Genomic DNA, 18514 nt, shown 5'->3' with positions numbered 1-18514 from the left:
ATACACACGTAACTTACACAAATTACTGTCACAGGAGCCACTAAACTATACACACGTAGCTTACACAATTACTGTCACAGGAAAGAAAAAGGGCCACTAAACTGTACACACGTAGCTTACACAATTACTGTCACAGGAGCCACTAAACTGTACACACGTAGCTTATACAATTACTGTCACAGGAGCCACTAAACTGTACACACGTAGCTTACACAATTACTGTCACAGGAGCCACTAAACTGTACACACGTAGCTTATACAATTACTGTCACAGGAGCCACTAAACTGTACACACGTAGCTTACACAATTACTGTCACAGGAGCCACTAAACTATACACACGTAGCTTACACAATTACTGTCACAGGAGCCACTAAACTGTACACACGTAGCTTACACAATTACTGTCACAGGAGCCACTAAACTATACACACGTAGCTTATACAATTACTGTCACAGGAGCCACTAAACTATACACACGTAGCTTACACAATTACTGTCACAGGAGCCACTAAACTGTACACACGTAGCTTATACAATTACTGTCACAGGAGCCACTAAACTTACACACGTAGCTTATACAATTACTGTCACAGGAGCCACTAAACTATACACACGTAACTTACACAATTACTGTCACAGGAGCCACTAAACTGTACACACGTAGCTTACACAATTACTGTCACAGGAGCCACTAAACTGTACACACGTAGCTTACACAATTACTGTCACAGGAGCCACTAAACTATACACACGTAGCTTATACAATTACTGTCACAGGAGCCACTAAACTGTACACACGTAGCTTATACAATTATTGTCACAGGAGCCACTAAACTATACACACGTAGCTTATACAATTACTGTCACAGGAGCCACTAAACTATACACACATAGCTTATACAATTACTGTCACAGGAGCCACTAAACTATACACACGTAGCTTATACAATTACTGTCACAGGAGCCACTAAACTGTACACACGTAGCTTATACAATTATTGTCACAGGAGCCACTAAACTATACACACGTAGCTTATACAATTACTGTCACAGGAGCCACTAAACTATTACACACATAGCTTATACAATTACTGTCACAGGAGCCACTAAACTATACACACGTAGCTTATACAATTACTGTCACAGGAGCCACTAAACTGTACACACGTAACTTATACAATTACTGTCACAGGAGCCACTAAACTATACACACGTAGCTTACACAATTACTGTCACAGGAGCCACTAAACTGTACACACGTAGCTTACACAATTACTGTCACAGGAGCCACTAAACTATACACACGTAGCTTATACAATTACTGTCACAGGAGCCACTAAACTATACACACATAGCTTATACAATTACTGTCACAGGAGCCACTAAACTGTACACACGTAGCTTACACAATTACTGTCACAGGAGCCACTAAACTGTACACACGTAGCTTACACAATTACTGTCACAGGAGCCACTAAACTGTACACACGTAGCTTATACAATTACTGTCACAGGAGCCACTAAACTATACACACATAGCTTATACAATTACTGTCACAGGAGCCACTAAACTATACACACGTAGCTTATACAATTACTGTCACAGGAGCCACTAAACTGTACACACGTAGCTTACACAATTACTGTCACAGGAGCCACTAAACTATACACACGTAGCTTACACAATTACTGTCACAGGAGCCACTAAACTATACACACATAGCTTATACAATTACTGTCACAGGAGCCACTAAACTGTACACACGTAGCTTACACAATTACTGTCACAGGAGCCACTAAACTGTACACACGTAGCTTACACAATTACTGTCACAGGAGCTAGACAATGAAGAGACAGTTTTTAGTTTTCAACTCATCTGGCAGCGGAATCCTGAAAATGGTCGGGTAAAGCATTTGGAGCTAAGAGAATGTGCTCGTACGTGTACCAGGATTGCACAGAAGGGAAAGCACCGCCCAGCTGCACATTCTCCAGCATTAAATGGTCCCTATTAACTTATGTCAGTGAAAACTTGAGTCTTAAGGCGTGTACACACAGTGAGATTTATACTTGCGATTTTGACTATATAGTCGAAATTGCAAGAAAAGTTAGTGCAAATCGCAAGATGTTAGTTAGGGTTGGTATTGCAAGGTTATATAGTCAAAATTGACTTGCCTGCACAGTCTGTCTAGTACAAAGTATAGTAAAAATTGGCACTTAGTAAAAATCGCACATAGCCAATATCGCAAGCACACATAATAGGGGTATATTCAATTCATGTCGGATCCTTTCCGACGGAAAAGATCCGACATGCAAGTATTCAATGCCGCAGCCAAATCCGACAGGATTTAGCCGTTCTTGGCATGCCAACCTGTCTTTTTTTGAAAGTCGGATTGACATTGTCGTAAACGGGAATAAAACCTGTCAAATTCAGCTACGTTTCCAACAACACACGTGGATCAGCAACTGTAGCCGCTATTCCGCGTGCTTTCCGACAAGTCGGGAATTCCCGACTTGTCGGGAAAAATGTGCCGGCACTGAATAGGTCGTAACCCCTTCCAACCTCAAACAGTCGGAAACTGCTGTCTTTCCGACAAGACGGCAGTTTTCGACAGAAATTGAATATACCCCATAGTGCTTATCGCATAGTCGAAAGACAGCCAAAATCTCACCGTGTGTATGCACCTTTAGGTGCACGGTGATAGTTTAGCAATGAGTAGTTTATTTATCATGAGTGGTGGTGGCCTGAAAAGTATAATTTCCTATCGTCGCATATTGTAGTGATAAGAAATTATTTTATGTAGCAATTTAACAAGACAATCATGCCTGGACCGTCGCTCTAGTAAGAACTCGTATTGGTGAAGACTGTATAGTAAAGTGATAGGTTTCAGCCATCTCTCAGGAGCCAAAGAACCCTCTGCGACAAGCCTGTAGGCCAGGATGGCTAAACTCAGTGCTCTAGGAGCCCCACCCTAGCAGTTCATGTTTTCCAAATCTCCTAGCTGGTGCAAGGCGCGCTCAATACTAGCTGCCACACCTGAGGACCTGGGTGTCACTACACAAGCGTAGCCCTATTGACATTGCAATATTAACTTAAAGAAAGACTTTAGGAAGCTGCTTCCATATTTTGGGGTGAATTACCTGCTCCTTCCTGCAACAGTGCGATTGCGATTTGGATTCTGTTTCTTAAGAAGATCAGCATAAGAATGATGACGACTTCCACAATACAGAGGATTATCACTGCGGAAGAAACAGGACAGGTTTATTAGATCCACATTCTAATGTCTGAGCAGAAAATGAATCCCAGTTTCCCACAAAGACGTATAAGATACTCACTGAATGCCAGCCAGGTTTCCCTCAGCTGTAAGTACACTCTGAAGTCCGTCTGCAGCCCAATGTCATATATGGTTAGGTCAGCTCCAGGTACGCCTTTCAGGCTGTCGTATTCCCAGTAACAATGCCAGATGCCTAGAAGTGAAGACAGGGGGAGTTACATCCAGCACAGGACGCTTAAAGCAGCAGCACCGCACATCCAGAGGAGCCCAGCAGTCATGTGGGGAACTCGGGGAACTAACCCCATGCTGTGTGCAGTGATAAGGCATAGGCAAACGTAGGGGGGGGGGGGGGGTGTTCCGGTTGCCTGTAAACCCCCCTCCTCTTGACAAGTGGCTCAAATTATGACAATTGCAATGGTATACAATACAATTACTAGAGCTGCCGCCACATCATGCAGTTTAAGCTGCTGCACATGCCCGGGGTAAAAGCTTCTTCTGCTTCTGAGGCCTCAATCAGTGCTCTGGACCAGAGAGTAGCTACCAAGAAGAAGAGACAGGAGCTTTACCATGAGGTGGGAGAATGTGTGCTTAGCAAGTGCAGTACTGGTTCTATTATGTTTGTGTATTTATTTATTATGGATGTTTAACCTTTTCCTGACCACTAACATTATCTTATTTATATTAAATGTGTTTGATACAGCCTGTACTATGGCCCTCATTCCGAGTTGTTCGCTCGGTAATTTTCTTCGCATCGCAGCGTTTTTCTGCTTAGTACGCATGCGCAATGTTCGCACTGCGACTGCGCCAAGTAATTTTGCTATGAAGATAGTATTTTTACTCACGGCTTTTTCTTCGCTCCGGCGATCGTAGTGTGATTGACAGGAAATGGGTGTTACTGGGCGGAAACACTGCGTTTTATAGGCGTGTGGGAAAAAACGCTACCGTTTCCGTGAAAAACGCGGGAGTGGCTGGAGAAACGGGGGAGTGTCTGGGCGAACGCTGGGTGTGTTTGTGACGTCAAACCAGGAACGACAAGCACTGAACTGATCGCAGATGCCGAGTAAGTCTGAAGCTACTCTGAAACTGCTAAGTAGTTTGTAATCGCAATACTGCGAATACATCGTTCGCAATTTTAAGATGCTAAGATTCACTCCCAGTAGGCGGCGGCTTAGCGTGTGTAACTCTGCTAAAATCGCCTTGCGAGCGAACAACTCGGAATGAGGGCCTATAGACCATCTACAGTGTTAAATATTAATATTGTATTCCACATTCCGCAGAGTGGGAAATTGTTTATTGCATTTGGAAACCCCACTCTAGAAATTCTGCATTTGCCACTGTCACGGGGCGAGGTGATTGACAGATACCATCCTTCTATCAGGGAAAGTTGGAGGCACCCCAATCCTCTGCCATTATTACTTCTCCCCTCTAGCATGTAGCACGTCCGTCACAGGGTCCCAAATTACTGACACAGGATTTATATGAAGGAAGCAATTACAGAATTAATCCAATGTAAATATTTATTTTCTTGATATTAAAAACAAAATATGACCGGTATCACCAAAATGTGTATGTTAGACATCATTTATATAGTGCCGCAGTACAGCGCATATGTCGTCATTCACCTCTGGCCCTTCTGTTTCCGGCCCACTGGATCTTGCAGCCTAAACTCCCTGACACATAAAACAGGACCCGTTGTAGCCAGGAGCTAAGTCATTTGCCAGTATGACTATGGGAATTTACCCAGGCACACACCGGCATAGCGTAGAGGTAGTGCTGTGGCTGCAATCACTCTGCCGCGGCAATGACGAACACTGTGCCACCATGCTGCCCAAACTCATTGTTATGTGAATCAGGTATATAATGATAAATACAAAGTATAAAGGACCTCATTCAGTAAGGATTGCAAAATTTGCAAATCGCAATCTGGCCGATTATCAAATGACAGCGCATGCGCAACATTCGCATTGCGCACATGCAAATAAAAATAGCGACAGAAAATGCATACACGCTGGGATCGCAATGCAGCCGCTGTTTGACTGACAGGAAGCCGGCGTTTCTGTGCGGAAACCTGCCGTTTTCTGGGTGTCTGAAAAAACGCAGGCGTGCCCAGGCGTTTTTAAGGAGGGCCTCTGATGTCAGCGATGACCACTTCCAGCCTCTTGTGTCTTAAAAACTGTGGATGACTTTGCCTGGCGCAGATAGAAAAAATCTTCGATGTTCCAGTAATTGCGTATGGTTTTGCGATCAGACCGCAAATTGCGATGCATTCACAATTTCGTCAATGGCCATTTTTTCTCTATTTCTGGGCGGCAACTGTTTGATCGCACAAACTGCTTTTTAGCAGAAATTGCAATCTTTACTGAATAAGGTCCAAAATTCCCTAATTAATGATGACTTTTCATATTGTAGTAATTATTAAAAACAGAGACAAGCAGGAGACCTATATATTTGTGGCTTATTCCCTGAAAACATCCATTTTTGGGGGGTAACTGAAAATATTTAGTATCTCCCGAAATGTAAGAAGGAGGGACCACAGCAGATATCTCTGACCCTCGCTGCGATCCCCCCATTTCCACCGGCAGCCTCAGCCCCCCTAGGTTTCTATGTGAGATGCGATGCAGCTAGATTTACCAAGCAATGCAAAGCTGAAGACGGTGTTAGTCTGCCGTAGCCTGTGGGTTACATATCGCATATTTAACCGGGAGAGGGTCCCCACCCGAACCCTCCCCCGCAATGGCTGCCATGCATGCGCAGGAATCCTGCTCCCACACCGAGCACATCGGAGCCCCTGTCCCTGTGGGTGTTCATTAATACATTGGTATAGTCACATACTGCAATGCGATTCTGGCGCTAATATCGTGATGTGAGTCAAATTGATTAAGCAACTCGTAGCCAGAGCATTATAATGTTAACAGCAGCACAGAATATTTCAGCTCAGTTAACCAGCAGAGCAGCATCTAATAACACGCCAATGCAGACAGATCTCTTGTACCATGGATACGGCTGGCGAATATGCACATTTAGTTCCGTGCATGGTAGCGTTTTACGCTGTATCAGGTCCTAAATGTGCATATTACTATCAAGTTGGTGACTGCAATTTTAGAAAATAATTTCCATTAAAATATAATCGCTTGGAAATCCGTATGCAGTATATATAGAATCGACGAGCTGCCGGTTTTTGGCTCGCACCAGATTTACAACACTTACCGTAACCCACAACGCCTATTACACCAACTATAAAAATCCAGAAAAACACTCCAGCAGTGAATCTCAGCAGTATGAGAAAGAGGAGACTGATGACCATAGCGATGAAAAGGGCGCTGCGGAGAGAGAGAGTGGAGAAATCGTCAGGGGAACGCGTTTGTTTAGAATTACGACAATCTAGGACAAGTCATCTAGAGCGTCTGACAGATAAGTTATCGGCTCCGCTGTTTTATGAGTAAATTAGATTATTTGCTCTTTGACATATAATGTGACATAATAAAAGCATGCAGATTTACTAAACAAGACTATTCAGAGATCAAAAAACCCCATTCTCCTAATTGTATTTTGAGAAACTGTCACAACCTGGAAGTCATTAAGATTGGGACGTATCCTGCTTTTAACTGCTTTAGAAACGTAATAAGGTTATTCCTTACATTAAGATCCAGTACCAGGAACTGGCGTAGTCTTCGAAAATCTTCATACCGATCGACCTTGCGTCCAGCACGCTGTTTATGCCACTACGGAATAAAAAACACATTGTATTGTTTTCTGGACAATAAACGTATTGCTTATTTTATGCACGCAAAAGTGGCTTTCTCTGGGTTAAATATATAGATTAGTACAGTGCCGTTACCTGCAGCCATCCTGCATATAGGCATCAGAGGTTATGTGCAAAAGGAGAGAATCTAAAGTTATTTCAATCAATATGTTAAGAATATGGAATACAACTATAAGGGCTCAAAGCAATATAGAGCTCTGCAATGTTGTATCAGGAAAGCCTTAGGACACAAAAGTACGGTGGATGGTTTTACATTATGGGGGTCATTCTGAGTCGCCGCCTATAGGGGAGTGTATTTTCGCTTTGCAAGTGTGCGAACGCATGTGCAGCCGAGCGGTACAAAAAGGTTCTGCAGTTTCTGAGTTGCCTAGGACTTACTCAGCCGCTGCGGAAAACGGTCAGTTGACACCCACAAACGCCCTCTTCCTGTCAATCTCCTTACGATCGGCTGTGCGAATGGATTTTTCGTTAAATCCATCGCTCAGCAACGATCTGCTTTGTACCTGTACGACGCGCCTGCGCATTGCGGTGCATACGCATGTGCAGTTCTGACCTGATCGTAGCGCAGCGAAAAAACCTAGCGTGCGATCAGGTTGGAATGACCCCCATACCTTGTATACAAATAGACTGCAATTACACAATGTATCTGTAATAGGCCCAGCTTAGTGAGTGAAAATTTAAGCCAGTGGTTCACAAACTTTTTAGAATCACGGCGCCCTAGAGTATCAGAACTTTTCACGGCACCCCTAGGCCAAAAGTTGTTATCTAGAAATTCAGAAAAATAAGATTAAATGAAGTAAATTGTGTTTATAGGTCATCCTTAGGGTCAGTTGTGTGGTGAGGGACAGGGTTGACTTCTGTTTGGCCACATATGTTATGACTGGAAGCCGCCAGCACTGGTTTTGTCTATTACATTGACCATAAATAGTTTGAATCGGTCCTGGAACACCAACCCAGGGCACCCCTACATGCGCCCCAAGGCATCCAGTTTGGGAACCACTAGTTTACGCTGTTTCCAATCTACGGTGTCTCCTGATGTGCTGGATATTTCAGCCGGCATGTGCCAGGTCATTCCGTCAGTGCGAGCTCTCCCGTGCCACCATCTAATGCCGGACAAGATGGTGAATTAAATGTCCAAACTCAAATCATGTTATTCTCAAATTTGGGATATGCATGTACCAAATAATACATACAGTATACAAATTAGTAATGGAAATACTGTTTTATTATCAGATTATTGAGTTGGGACGCTAATTTATATTTACAGGTCTATTTAATTTCATTTACAGTGTAGCTGTTGTTTGCACACACAATAGAGGAGGCCGTTCTGCGGGCTGAACAATACATGGAGAGTCATGAGCCATAGGGCCTGATTCAGTGCTCAATGTTCATATAGATGAACCATTGCGTGCTACTGAGCGTGCGCAATAATCCCTGAAAACCCAACGGCGCCTTCATTACAGACACAAAACCGCTGTTGCTATTAGACGCGCGTTATCCGAAATGTGTCGGAAAAGTGCTGTGCGGTGACTAGAAAGTGACTTAAGGCCCGATTCAGACCAGATCGCTGCTGTGCGTTTTCGCACAGCGGGCGATCAATACTTGACTGCGCATGTGTGTGCAGCGCAATGTGCACGCGCATCGCCAAACAACAACAGGCATCGCCGGACAGCGACAGGCTGGTGCGAAAATTCTAATTGCAAAGCCATTTGCAGGCTGATTGACAGGAAGAGGACGTTTGGGGGTAGTAACTGACCGTTTTCTGGGAGTGTCAGGGAAAACATGGGCGTTCCCAAGCGTTTTCAGGGCGGGTGTGTGACGTCAGCTCCGGCCCCCATCAGCCTGTTTCTATCACAGAAGAAGAAAAGTGGGTGGGCGCTAGTTTAATGGCTATAAGACACCTAAAATATAAGTGCTGTTGTACTGGTTGCAGCTTCCCAAGGTTGAGGTGCTGATCCTCAACCAAAAAAAGGTTGCAAAACAAAGAATACTCGGTGAAGCGCTACCATTCAACAGCATAAATAAATTTATTATTAAAAAGCATATATAAAAAAACTGTCACAATTCAGTAAAATAAGCCCAATATCCTGTATTATAGTAAGCTCATATATTATGTAACAAACAATCGTAACACAAATGGTAACAATGTATATAATAGAAACTCCCTGGGAGAAAGAAAACCACCTATATTCTGGTGGAGACTGCAGCATTTATAATTAGATGACCCTCATTGTGTTAAGCTCCATGCATGGACTATTTAGTCATGTAGATTTTCTTTGAAAGTCCATCCGTTTTTGAATGATGTAGATGTGGTGTAATTATGATCTAACCACCATTTAATAAAGAGCTTGAATGCTCGCAGTAAGTTACTTCCAACGGATTTAAGGTTTAGTGGGTAGCTCTGATGGACATGCTTCCATATATAGATGACTTTAAGCTGTACTTGCTATTTGAAAAAGTCCCGTATGTGCGGCTTACCCGAACCTTTCCGTGATGAGAAGATTGATCGTTGTCTCCTGTATATCGGTGGGCGCCGGCTGCCCACACTCAGGTCCTGCTGTGCGTCGATGTCCGGACGCTGATAGGAAACCAGATGGAGATCAACCCTTCAAGTGCTGGTGTCGGAGCATGGATGTATACCTGTATTGCATAGGCTCGTAGCTCCGTCTGCGGGAGCCGCCGAACACCCTTGTGCACTGATGTAGAAGCGCGGCTTGATGTCTCCAGGCCGTACGCTTATGTTCTATTAACGGGAGCCACAAAACAGGGGCTGTTTCATCAGAAGTCTTCTGATGAAACAGCCCCTGTTTTGTGGCTGAGAAACGCGTCAAGCATCCGCCCGACGTCGACCTGATATCCTGAGCTTATCAAAGCATCCACACACAAGGAGTGTGTTCAACGGCTCCCGTTAATAGAACATAAGCGTACGGCCTGGAGACATCAAGCCGCGCTTCTACATCAGTGCACAAGGGTGTTCGGCGGCTCCCGCAGACGGAGCTACGAGCCTATGCAATACAGGTATACATCCATGCTCCGACACCAGCACTTGAAGGGTTGATCTCCATCTGGTTTCCTATCAGCGTCCGGACATCGACGCACAGCAGGACCTGAGTGTGGGCAGCCGGCGCCCACCGATATACAGGAGACAACGATCAATCTTCTCATCACGGAAAGGTTGGGGTAAGCCGCACATACGGGACTTTTTCAAATAGCAAGTACAGCTTAAAGTCATCTATATATGGAAGCATGTCCATCAGAGCTACCCACTAAACCTTAAATCCGTTGGAAGTAACTTACTGCGAGCATTCAAGCTCTTTATTAAATGGTGGTTAGATCATAATTACACCACATCTACATCATTCAAAAACGGATGGACTTTCAAAGAAAATCTACATGACTAAATAGTCCATGCATGGAGCTTAACACAATGAGGGTCATCTAATTATAAATGCTGCAGTCTCCACCAGAATATAGGTGGTTTTCTTTCTCCCAGGGAGTTTCTATTATATACATTGTTACCATTTGTGTTACGATTGTTTGTTACATAATATATGAGCTTACTATAATACAGGATATTGGGCTTATTTTACTGAATTGTGACAGTTTTTTTATATATGCTTTTTAATAATAAATTTATTTATGCTGTTGAATGGTAGCGCTTCACCGAGTATTCTTTGTTTCTATCACACTGTAGGAGTAAGTGGAAAAACCATTCGATGGTGAGTGTGGTGCGAATGGATTTGCAGCTGTCCGCTGACTGAGGGATATTTGTAGCACTGTGTACACAAACGATCTACTTGCACGGGCGAATTTACACTCCCCTTGGGCGGCGACTATCTGAACGCAGGACAGTAATATTAGCAGCCCAGCGATCAGGCCTGAATTACCCCCTAAGTGCACACACGGAGATGGTCTGTATTATTGGCGTGGTGTAGGAGCGTCACTGGGCGTGTCAGAGGCAGCCATACTTGGATTGGCATTTCAGCGCCTACAGACCAATCACCTTTGAAGTAACATTTGTCAAGTGCATTCTATAACATGGGCCCTCATTCCGAGTTGTGCGCTCGCAAGGCGATTTTAGCAGAATTGCTCACGCTAAGCCGCCGCCTACTGGGAGTGAATCTTAGCTTCTTAAAATTGCGAACGAAAGATTCGCAATATTGCGATTACAAACTACTTAGCAGTTTCTGAGTAGCTTCAGACTTACTCGGCATCTGCGATCAGTTCAGTGCTTGTCGTTCCTGGTTTGACGTCACAAACACACCCAGCGTTCGCCCAGACACTCCCCCGTTTCTCCAGCCACTCCTGCGTTTTTTCCGGAAACGGTAGCGTTTTTTCCCACACGCCCATAAAACGGCCTGTTTCCGCCCAGAAACACCCATTTCCTGTCAATCACACTACGATCGCCGGAGCGATGAAAAAGCCGTGAGTAAAAATACTACCTTCATAGCAAATTTACTTGGCGCAGTCGCAGTGCGGACATTGCGCATGTGCACTAAGCGGAAAATCGCTGCGATGCGATGAAATTTACCGAGCGAACAACTCGGAATGAGGGCCTTTATACGTAGCAGCTGATTGGTTGCCATGGGCAACTTCTCCACTCTTTTCACGGGTGTAGTACTGCTGACAGGCGGTCTCCTGACCGCCGGTCAGCTTACCAACGCCGGGATCCCGGCAGCATACCGATGCCGTCGGGGAGGGGAGAGGCGAGTGCAGCAAGTCCCTTGCGGGCTCGCTGTGCTCACCACGCTGCGGGCTCGGTGGCACCTGCGGTCGCCACGGGTTCTATTCCCACTCTGTGGGAGTCGTGGACACCCACGAGTGGAAATAGTCCCTGTTGGTCGGCATGCCGACCGTCGGAATAGTGACCCATCGGGCTGGTGGAGGAGGTCATGTGACTGTCGGTCAGCTGACCGGCGGTCACATGAATACCACCCCTTTTCACTGCTTCATGAATAGATCCCTATGTACGCAGTGGAGTGATATTTTTGACACTGCGCTGGCGCATAAGTCGCACTGCGCATGTCACGCAATGGTCCTGTCATGGCGGTCGCAGTGAGGGCTTATTCTCAAAGTAAGTGACAGGCATGGAGCGTTTGTAGGAGGTAATGGGGGAGTGGTGGTTCAAACGCAGACGCGTGACGACTATTTCGGGAGGCGTGTCACAGCTTGAGGCTGTGATCCCATACGCAGTAAAATGGCTCCAGCGTCTTACGTCCGACGCCCAAGCTGCGTAATGTGCGTCAGATCTCGGACGCCTCCTGCGGGCATCTCAGTACACATCCCTGCAGCTGTGACATTTGCATATTATCGCACAGCCACTGTGTACTGAGTCGCAGCTGAAGCGGCATTTGCGGACATGTCTGAATCAGACCCCTGTCACACATTGTTTGGGAGGTATGTCCAAACAGGTGCTGATACGGAGTGAAGACTTTGTGCCTCATGCCTCAGGTCAGTGATGGGATACCTCTAGTTCCTATTGCATTAATATGCTGCGTTCTTATAGCTATTGCTTCAGCCCATGAAACTCCAGAACTCCCTGTGTGCAGGTGACAGGTGCATACCTGTAGCACAGCCGGTCTATTCCCAGCACTGACCCTTCTCCATACTGTATTGATCTTCTCACCTGTGTGTTGTTTCCTTCAAGCTGAGAGACAATGACTATTTTGTCATTTTGTTAACGTTATACAACAGGGGTTATTTATAAGCTAAGTGATATATTAAGTTGTAGCATAAGCGTTGTTTCATTCCAGCTTAGCAATATAAGCCATACACAGAACATTATAAAACGGACTTTGTAACCTTTTAGTTCCATGTTGAATGACAGTTACATGGCTATAAAACAAAATAAAGGTTGTTATGGAAATGAAATAAAATGAGCTGCTTGAGAGATGCTACAATGACTGGTACATTCTATACAAGACATGGATGAAAGCAACAGAAATAACTATAATATATAATCGGATGAAGAGGAGAGTCATATTTTGTAGATAGTTTCCACAGAGTTCTGGTGATCACTATATAGAGCAGACTGGAGGCTAGTAACACGTCAGAGCATTATTCTGGAGGATAGTAACACATCAGAGCATTATTCTGGCGGCTAGTAACACAGAGCATTATTCTGGCGGCTAGTACACACACCAGAGCCTTTTTTGGGAGGCTATTAACACATCAGAGCCTTATTCTGGAGGCTAGTAACACATCAGAGCATTTTTCTGGAGGCTAGTAACACACCAGAGCCTTATTCTGGAGGCTAGTAAACACGTAAGAGCCTTATTATGGAGGCTAGTAACACATATGAGCCTTATTCTGGAGGCTACTAACACATCAGAGCTTTATTCTGGAGACTAGTAACACATCAGAGCCTTATTCTGGAGGCTAGTAACACATCAAAGCATTAATCTGGAGGCTAGTAACACATCAGAGCATTATTCTGGAGGCTAGTAACACATCAGAGCATTATTCTGGAGGCTAGTATCACATCAGAGCCTTATTCTGGAAGCTAGTAACACATCAGAGCATTAATCTGGAGGCTAGCAACACATCAGAGCCTTATTCTGGAGGCTAGTAACACATCAGAGCCTTAGTCTGGAGGCTAGTAACACATCAGAGCCTTATTCTGGAGGCTAGTAAACACATCAGAGCCTTATTCTGGAGGCTAATAACACATCAGAGCCTTATTCTGGAGGCTAGTAAACACATCAGAGCCTTATTCTGGAGGCTAGTAAACACATCAGAGCATTATTCTGGAGGCTAGTAACACATCGGAGCATTATTCTGGAGGCTAGTAACACATCAGAGCATTATTCTGGAGGCTAGTAACACACCAGAGAATTATTCTGGAGGCTAGTAACACATCAGAGCATTATTCTGGAGGCTAGTAAACACATCAGAGCCTTATTCTGGAGGCTAGTAACACATCAGAGCATTATTCTAGAGGCTAGTAACACATTAGAGCATTATTTTGGAGGCTAATAACACATTAGAGCATTATTCTGGAGGCTAGTAAACACTTCAAAACCTTATTCTGTAGGCTAGTAAACACATCAGAGCCTTATTTTGGAGGCTAGTAAACACATGAGAGCATTATTCTGGAGGCTAGTAACACATCAGAGCCTTATTCTGGAGGCTAGTAACACATCAGAGTCTTATTCTGGAGGCTAGTAAACACTTCAGAGCCTTATTCTGGATGCTAGTAACACATCAGAGCCTTATTCTGGAGGCTAGTAACACATCAGAGCCTTATTCTGGAGGCTAGTAACACATCAGAGCATTAATCTGGAGGCTAGTAACACATCAGAGCATTATTCTGGAGGCTAGTAACACATCAGAGCATTATTCTGGAGGCTAGTAACACATCAGAGCATTATTCTGGAGGCTAGTATCACATCAGAGCCTTATTCTGGAGGCTAGTAACACATCAGAGCAGTAATCTGGAGGCTAGTAACACATCAGAGCCTTATTCTGGAGGCTAGTAAACACATCAGAGCCTTATTCTAGAGGCTAGTAACACATCAGAGCCTCATTCTGGAGGCTAGTAAACACATCAGAGCATTATTCTGGAGGCTAGTAACACATCAGAGCATTATTCTGAAGGCCAGTAAGTAACACATCGGAGCATTATTCTGGAGGCTAGTAACACACCAGAGAATTATTCTGGAGGCTAGTAACACTTCAGAGCATTATTCTGGAGGCTAGTAAACACATCAGAGCATTATTCTGGAGGCTAGTAACACATCAGAGCATTATTCTGGAGGCTAGTAACACATTAGAGCATTATTCTGGAGGCTAGTAACACATCGGAACATTATTCTGGAGGCTAGTAAACACATCAGAGCCTTATTCTGGAGGCTAGTAAACACATCAGAGCATTATTCTGGAGGCTAGTAACACCGGAGCATTATTCTGGAGGCTAGTAACACATCAGAGCATTATTCTGGAGGCCAGTAACACATCGGAGCATTATTCTGGAGGCTAGTACCACATCTGAGCATTATTCTGGAGGCTAGTAACACATCGGAGCATTATTCTGGAGGCTAGTACCACATCAGAGCATTATTCTGGAGGCTAGTAAACACATAAGAGCCTTATTCTGGATGCTAGTAACACATCAGAGCCTTATTCTGGAGGCTAGTAACACATTAGAGCAGTGGTTCTCAAACTCGGTCCTCAGGACCCCACACAGTGCATGTTTTGCAGGTAACCCAGCAAGTGCACAGGTGTATTAATTACTCACTGACACATTTTAAAAGGTCCACAGGTGGAGCTAATTATTTCACTTGCAATTCTGTGAGGAGACCTGCAAAACATGCACCGTGTGGGGTCCTGAGGACCGAGTTTGAGAACCTGTGCATTAGAGCATTATTCGGGAGGCTAGTAACACATCAGAGCATTATTCTGAGTATATGGGTTATTAAGCACCAAATGGGTATTCTATGAATTGCAAAGTTAAAAATCACAGCATTGGTCGGCTAATCTTACAGGGCAGCGTATGGATTTGTGGAAGACGTCACCTGTAATACCTTGCACTTGCTGATGGTAACATTTGGGCAGACCGGGGGCAATCCCTGCTGAGTGCATTTTAGACACACAATCACACCGGCCACTACTGAGACACAGACACCGCTAATATGAGCAGGGTTTCTGGAGATAAATGCAGAGGTTTACATGAATTAAGGGGGTGATCCTAAAGCATTTTTCTCCTATCCTGTTACACTAATACATTTTCAAAAGATCATGGAGTGAGTGACTGTGCACGTGTCATCAGCCCCGGTGCACGCACTTGTGCACATAGAGAAGGACTGTAGACTTTGCAGATCGTAGATTACCATCACTGAGTGCTATACACAGCTCACATACAGCAGATGAATCTGTACATAGCTGTACGCCCTTTGTTACTGTATATCCTGTACTCAGGACTGCCATTAGAAATTGTGGGGCCCGGGACTGACAAAATAGACAGGGGCCCCCCACCCAAAAAAAAATAAAAAAAATATTCTGCCACTCCTCCACCCCAGAAAAGGCTTGTTTTTTTTTAAGTTCCCCATGCGCATCATCCCTGTGTTGTTGTGCAGCCTGAGCAGCTCTCCAGGTATTGGCAGAAAGAGCCAGGGGTGGGCCCCCTCTCTAAAAGGGCCCGGGACTCCAGTCCCCGCAGTCCCCCCCTGGTGGCTGCCCTGCCTGTACTACATACAACAACACACAATTACAGCACTGAGTATCAAAAACACAGAATTCAGGTAAATACTGCCTATAGTTAAAGTAAGCAATCTATGACTGTCCAAGCGATGTGGAACTACATGTCCCAGCATGGCCTGCCAGTCACAGGATTATGATAAAAGCCTATCCTGGAGGATAAGGGATACTTTCCGGCTTCGGTCATAGGAATGAATGCGGTTTCTTACTTGGCCGCCTCTCGCAGGTCTGTTACATTCCTCATCTTTCCAATTCCATCCTTAAACAGAGTCTTGTTTGCGACGGTGAGAACTCCATTCCTGGTGGAGAAGTCCGGGAAGCACCTCTGCAGAACTGTCATAGGGAGAAAAGGGAGGGCAAGAGATAAGACGGTGTTCTGTATCTTCTGCAGTCACTCTCACTCTCAGACAGGCCACTCAGTGTTAGCTATATGCTCAGGATATACAGGTGTGTGGGAGACTACTGCCTGGGAGAGGGCACGTTGCCCTGGCTGGAAGGACCCCGACTAATCGGGGAAGTGATCATTACAGATAGGTAGATGAGCAGACAGAAAAACATACATACAAACAGACAGATAGATATGAGATATAGATAGATAGATAGATAGATAGATAGATAGATAGATAGATAGATAGATAGATAGATAGATAGATGATGTACCCCCCACCATCCCCCCAACCTGAGCATGGAGGCAGAACAGCCATGGCCCTCCCCTTGTACAAGTACTATTAAAAGAGAGAATGGGTTCTAGTGGTCAGAAACAACAGTTAGCCAAAGATATTACCAACATGTGCTATTGAGTTGCCGAAGGGTCACAACCAGGACAGAAAAACATGGCGGCCAGTCCTGGTGGGTTACGTAACATCGCCCAGTGGGGCACTCTACCTCACGCTGCGGCCGCACACAGCACTATCCTAGTGTGGGGCTCCAGTTAAACTCCAGATGGAGGGGGAAGAAGACCTTTCGAGCATATACATATGGGGGGAGACTGGCAATATGTACTATAAGCTTTTCTTAGATCACTTCCCATAGACTCAATATTTAGAAAACATAAAGACACAAATGTAGTGAGGGAAACAACACAAGAGGGGATAGACAGACAACACATCCGTAGTGCGTCATAGGATTACATTCTCTGCTTCCTTGGTCCCTTTTTTAAGAGGATAACAAAATACGGGCCCTAGCTTGGCTCCAGTGAGTTCGAAATTTAACAGTCAGGACCTTTGTTAGGTTTAACTTTGTTGTGACAATGATGTTGCACTATGCAGAACAGTCAGCACTCAGTAAATCGGATGAACTGATGTTTTTCATTCATAAAGCAGCAGAAAAGAGAATACAAAATGTTTGCAGATAATCGTATGATCAATTGGGCCATAGGGCCTAACTCAAGGTTGATTGCAAAATAAAATTTTCCTCTAATGGGCAAAACCATGTGCACTGCATGGGGGAGGGGCAGATATAACATGTGCAGAGTTAGATTTGGGTGGGTTCCTGGCTGGACGGGATCCTGGCGGTCAAAATACCGACGCCGGAATCCCGACCACACAATCCCGACAGGGGTGGCGAGCGGAATGCAGCGACGCTCAGCACACTATTATATTCTCCCTCTATGGGTGTCGTGGACACCCACGGAGGGAGAATATGTCGGGATTGTGCTGGTCGGTATTCCGGCGTCGGTATTTCAACCGCCGGGATTCCGTCCGGCGGGATCTTGACCGCCTCCCGTTCCATCTGCCCCCCCTGCAGTGCACATGGTTTTGCCCATTAGCGGAAAATGTTACTTTAAAATCAACCTTGAATTAGGCTCATAGTACGGCCTATTCCCCATGGTAGATGCATTAAATGACAGTGACAATGCATTTCACATGCAATGGTTAACAATCACTTGCAGTTGTGGCGGTGGGGAAAGGGGGGGGGTCATCTGCAATTGACACCAATGGTGTAACGTGGCGACTGACAGTAGATGCCACAGGCAGTGTCAGATCCTGACTGTAAGTGCACATGTAAGTGTGTACGGGGTCATTGGAGCTAATGGACTCCATTAAGAAAAATAATAATAACATTTTGCAACAAGCTTTGGATTTCGAAAGATAAAATGTAATTTTGCTGTTCCGCTATAATTTCGACTGCTGTTGATCTCTGTCTGTGTTAATGTTGGACTGATAATTTGTCAGGCAGAAAAAGAACTTACAGGGCCTGCTGGGAATGATCATAGATGGGCAGTCTTCATCCCGTAGAACTTCTGCAATAGACTGAGATAATCACAGATCAGGTAAAGCTT

General features: G+C 44.8%; 1 protein-coding gene across 1 annotated transcript in view; it reads right to left on the bottom strand.

The window, feature by feature from the left end:
- SLC44A5 (solute carrier family 44 member 5) overlaps positions 1–18514 on the bottom strand; it is a 105421-nt gene that overhangs the window by 41054 nt on the left and 45853 nt on the right. The window contains exons 7-12 of the mRNA XM_063939061.1: positions 18425–18485; positions 16443–16566; positions 6914–6997; positions 6483–6595; positions 3337–3468; positions 3147–3240 (exon numbers count right to left, since the gene is read on the bottom strand). Coding sequence (XP_063795131.1) covers positions 3147–3240; positions 3337–3468; positions 6483–6595; positions 6914–6997; positions 16443–16566; positions 18425–18485 — 608 coding nt within the window. The remainder of the gene's footprint in view (positions 1–3146; positions 3241–3336; positions 3469–6482; positions 6596–6913; positions 6998–16442; positions 16567–18424; positions 18486–18514) is intronic.

The sequence above is a fragment of the Pseudophryne corroboree genome, chromosome 9 (assembly GCF_028390025.1).
Source record: "Pseudophryne corroboree isolate aPseCor3 chromosome 9, aPseCor3.hap2, whole genome shotgun sequence".
In the NCBI taxonomy this organism is placed as follows: domain Eukaryota; kingdom Metazoa; phylum Chordata; class Amphibia; order Anura; family Myobatrachidae; genus Pseudophryne; species Pseudophryne corroboree.
Note: the sequence above shows the minus strand (reverse complement) of the source record. Positions and strands in the feature narration are given on the sequence as shown.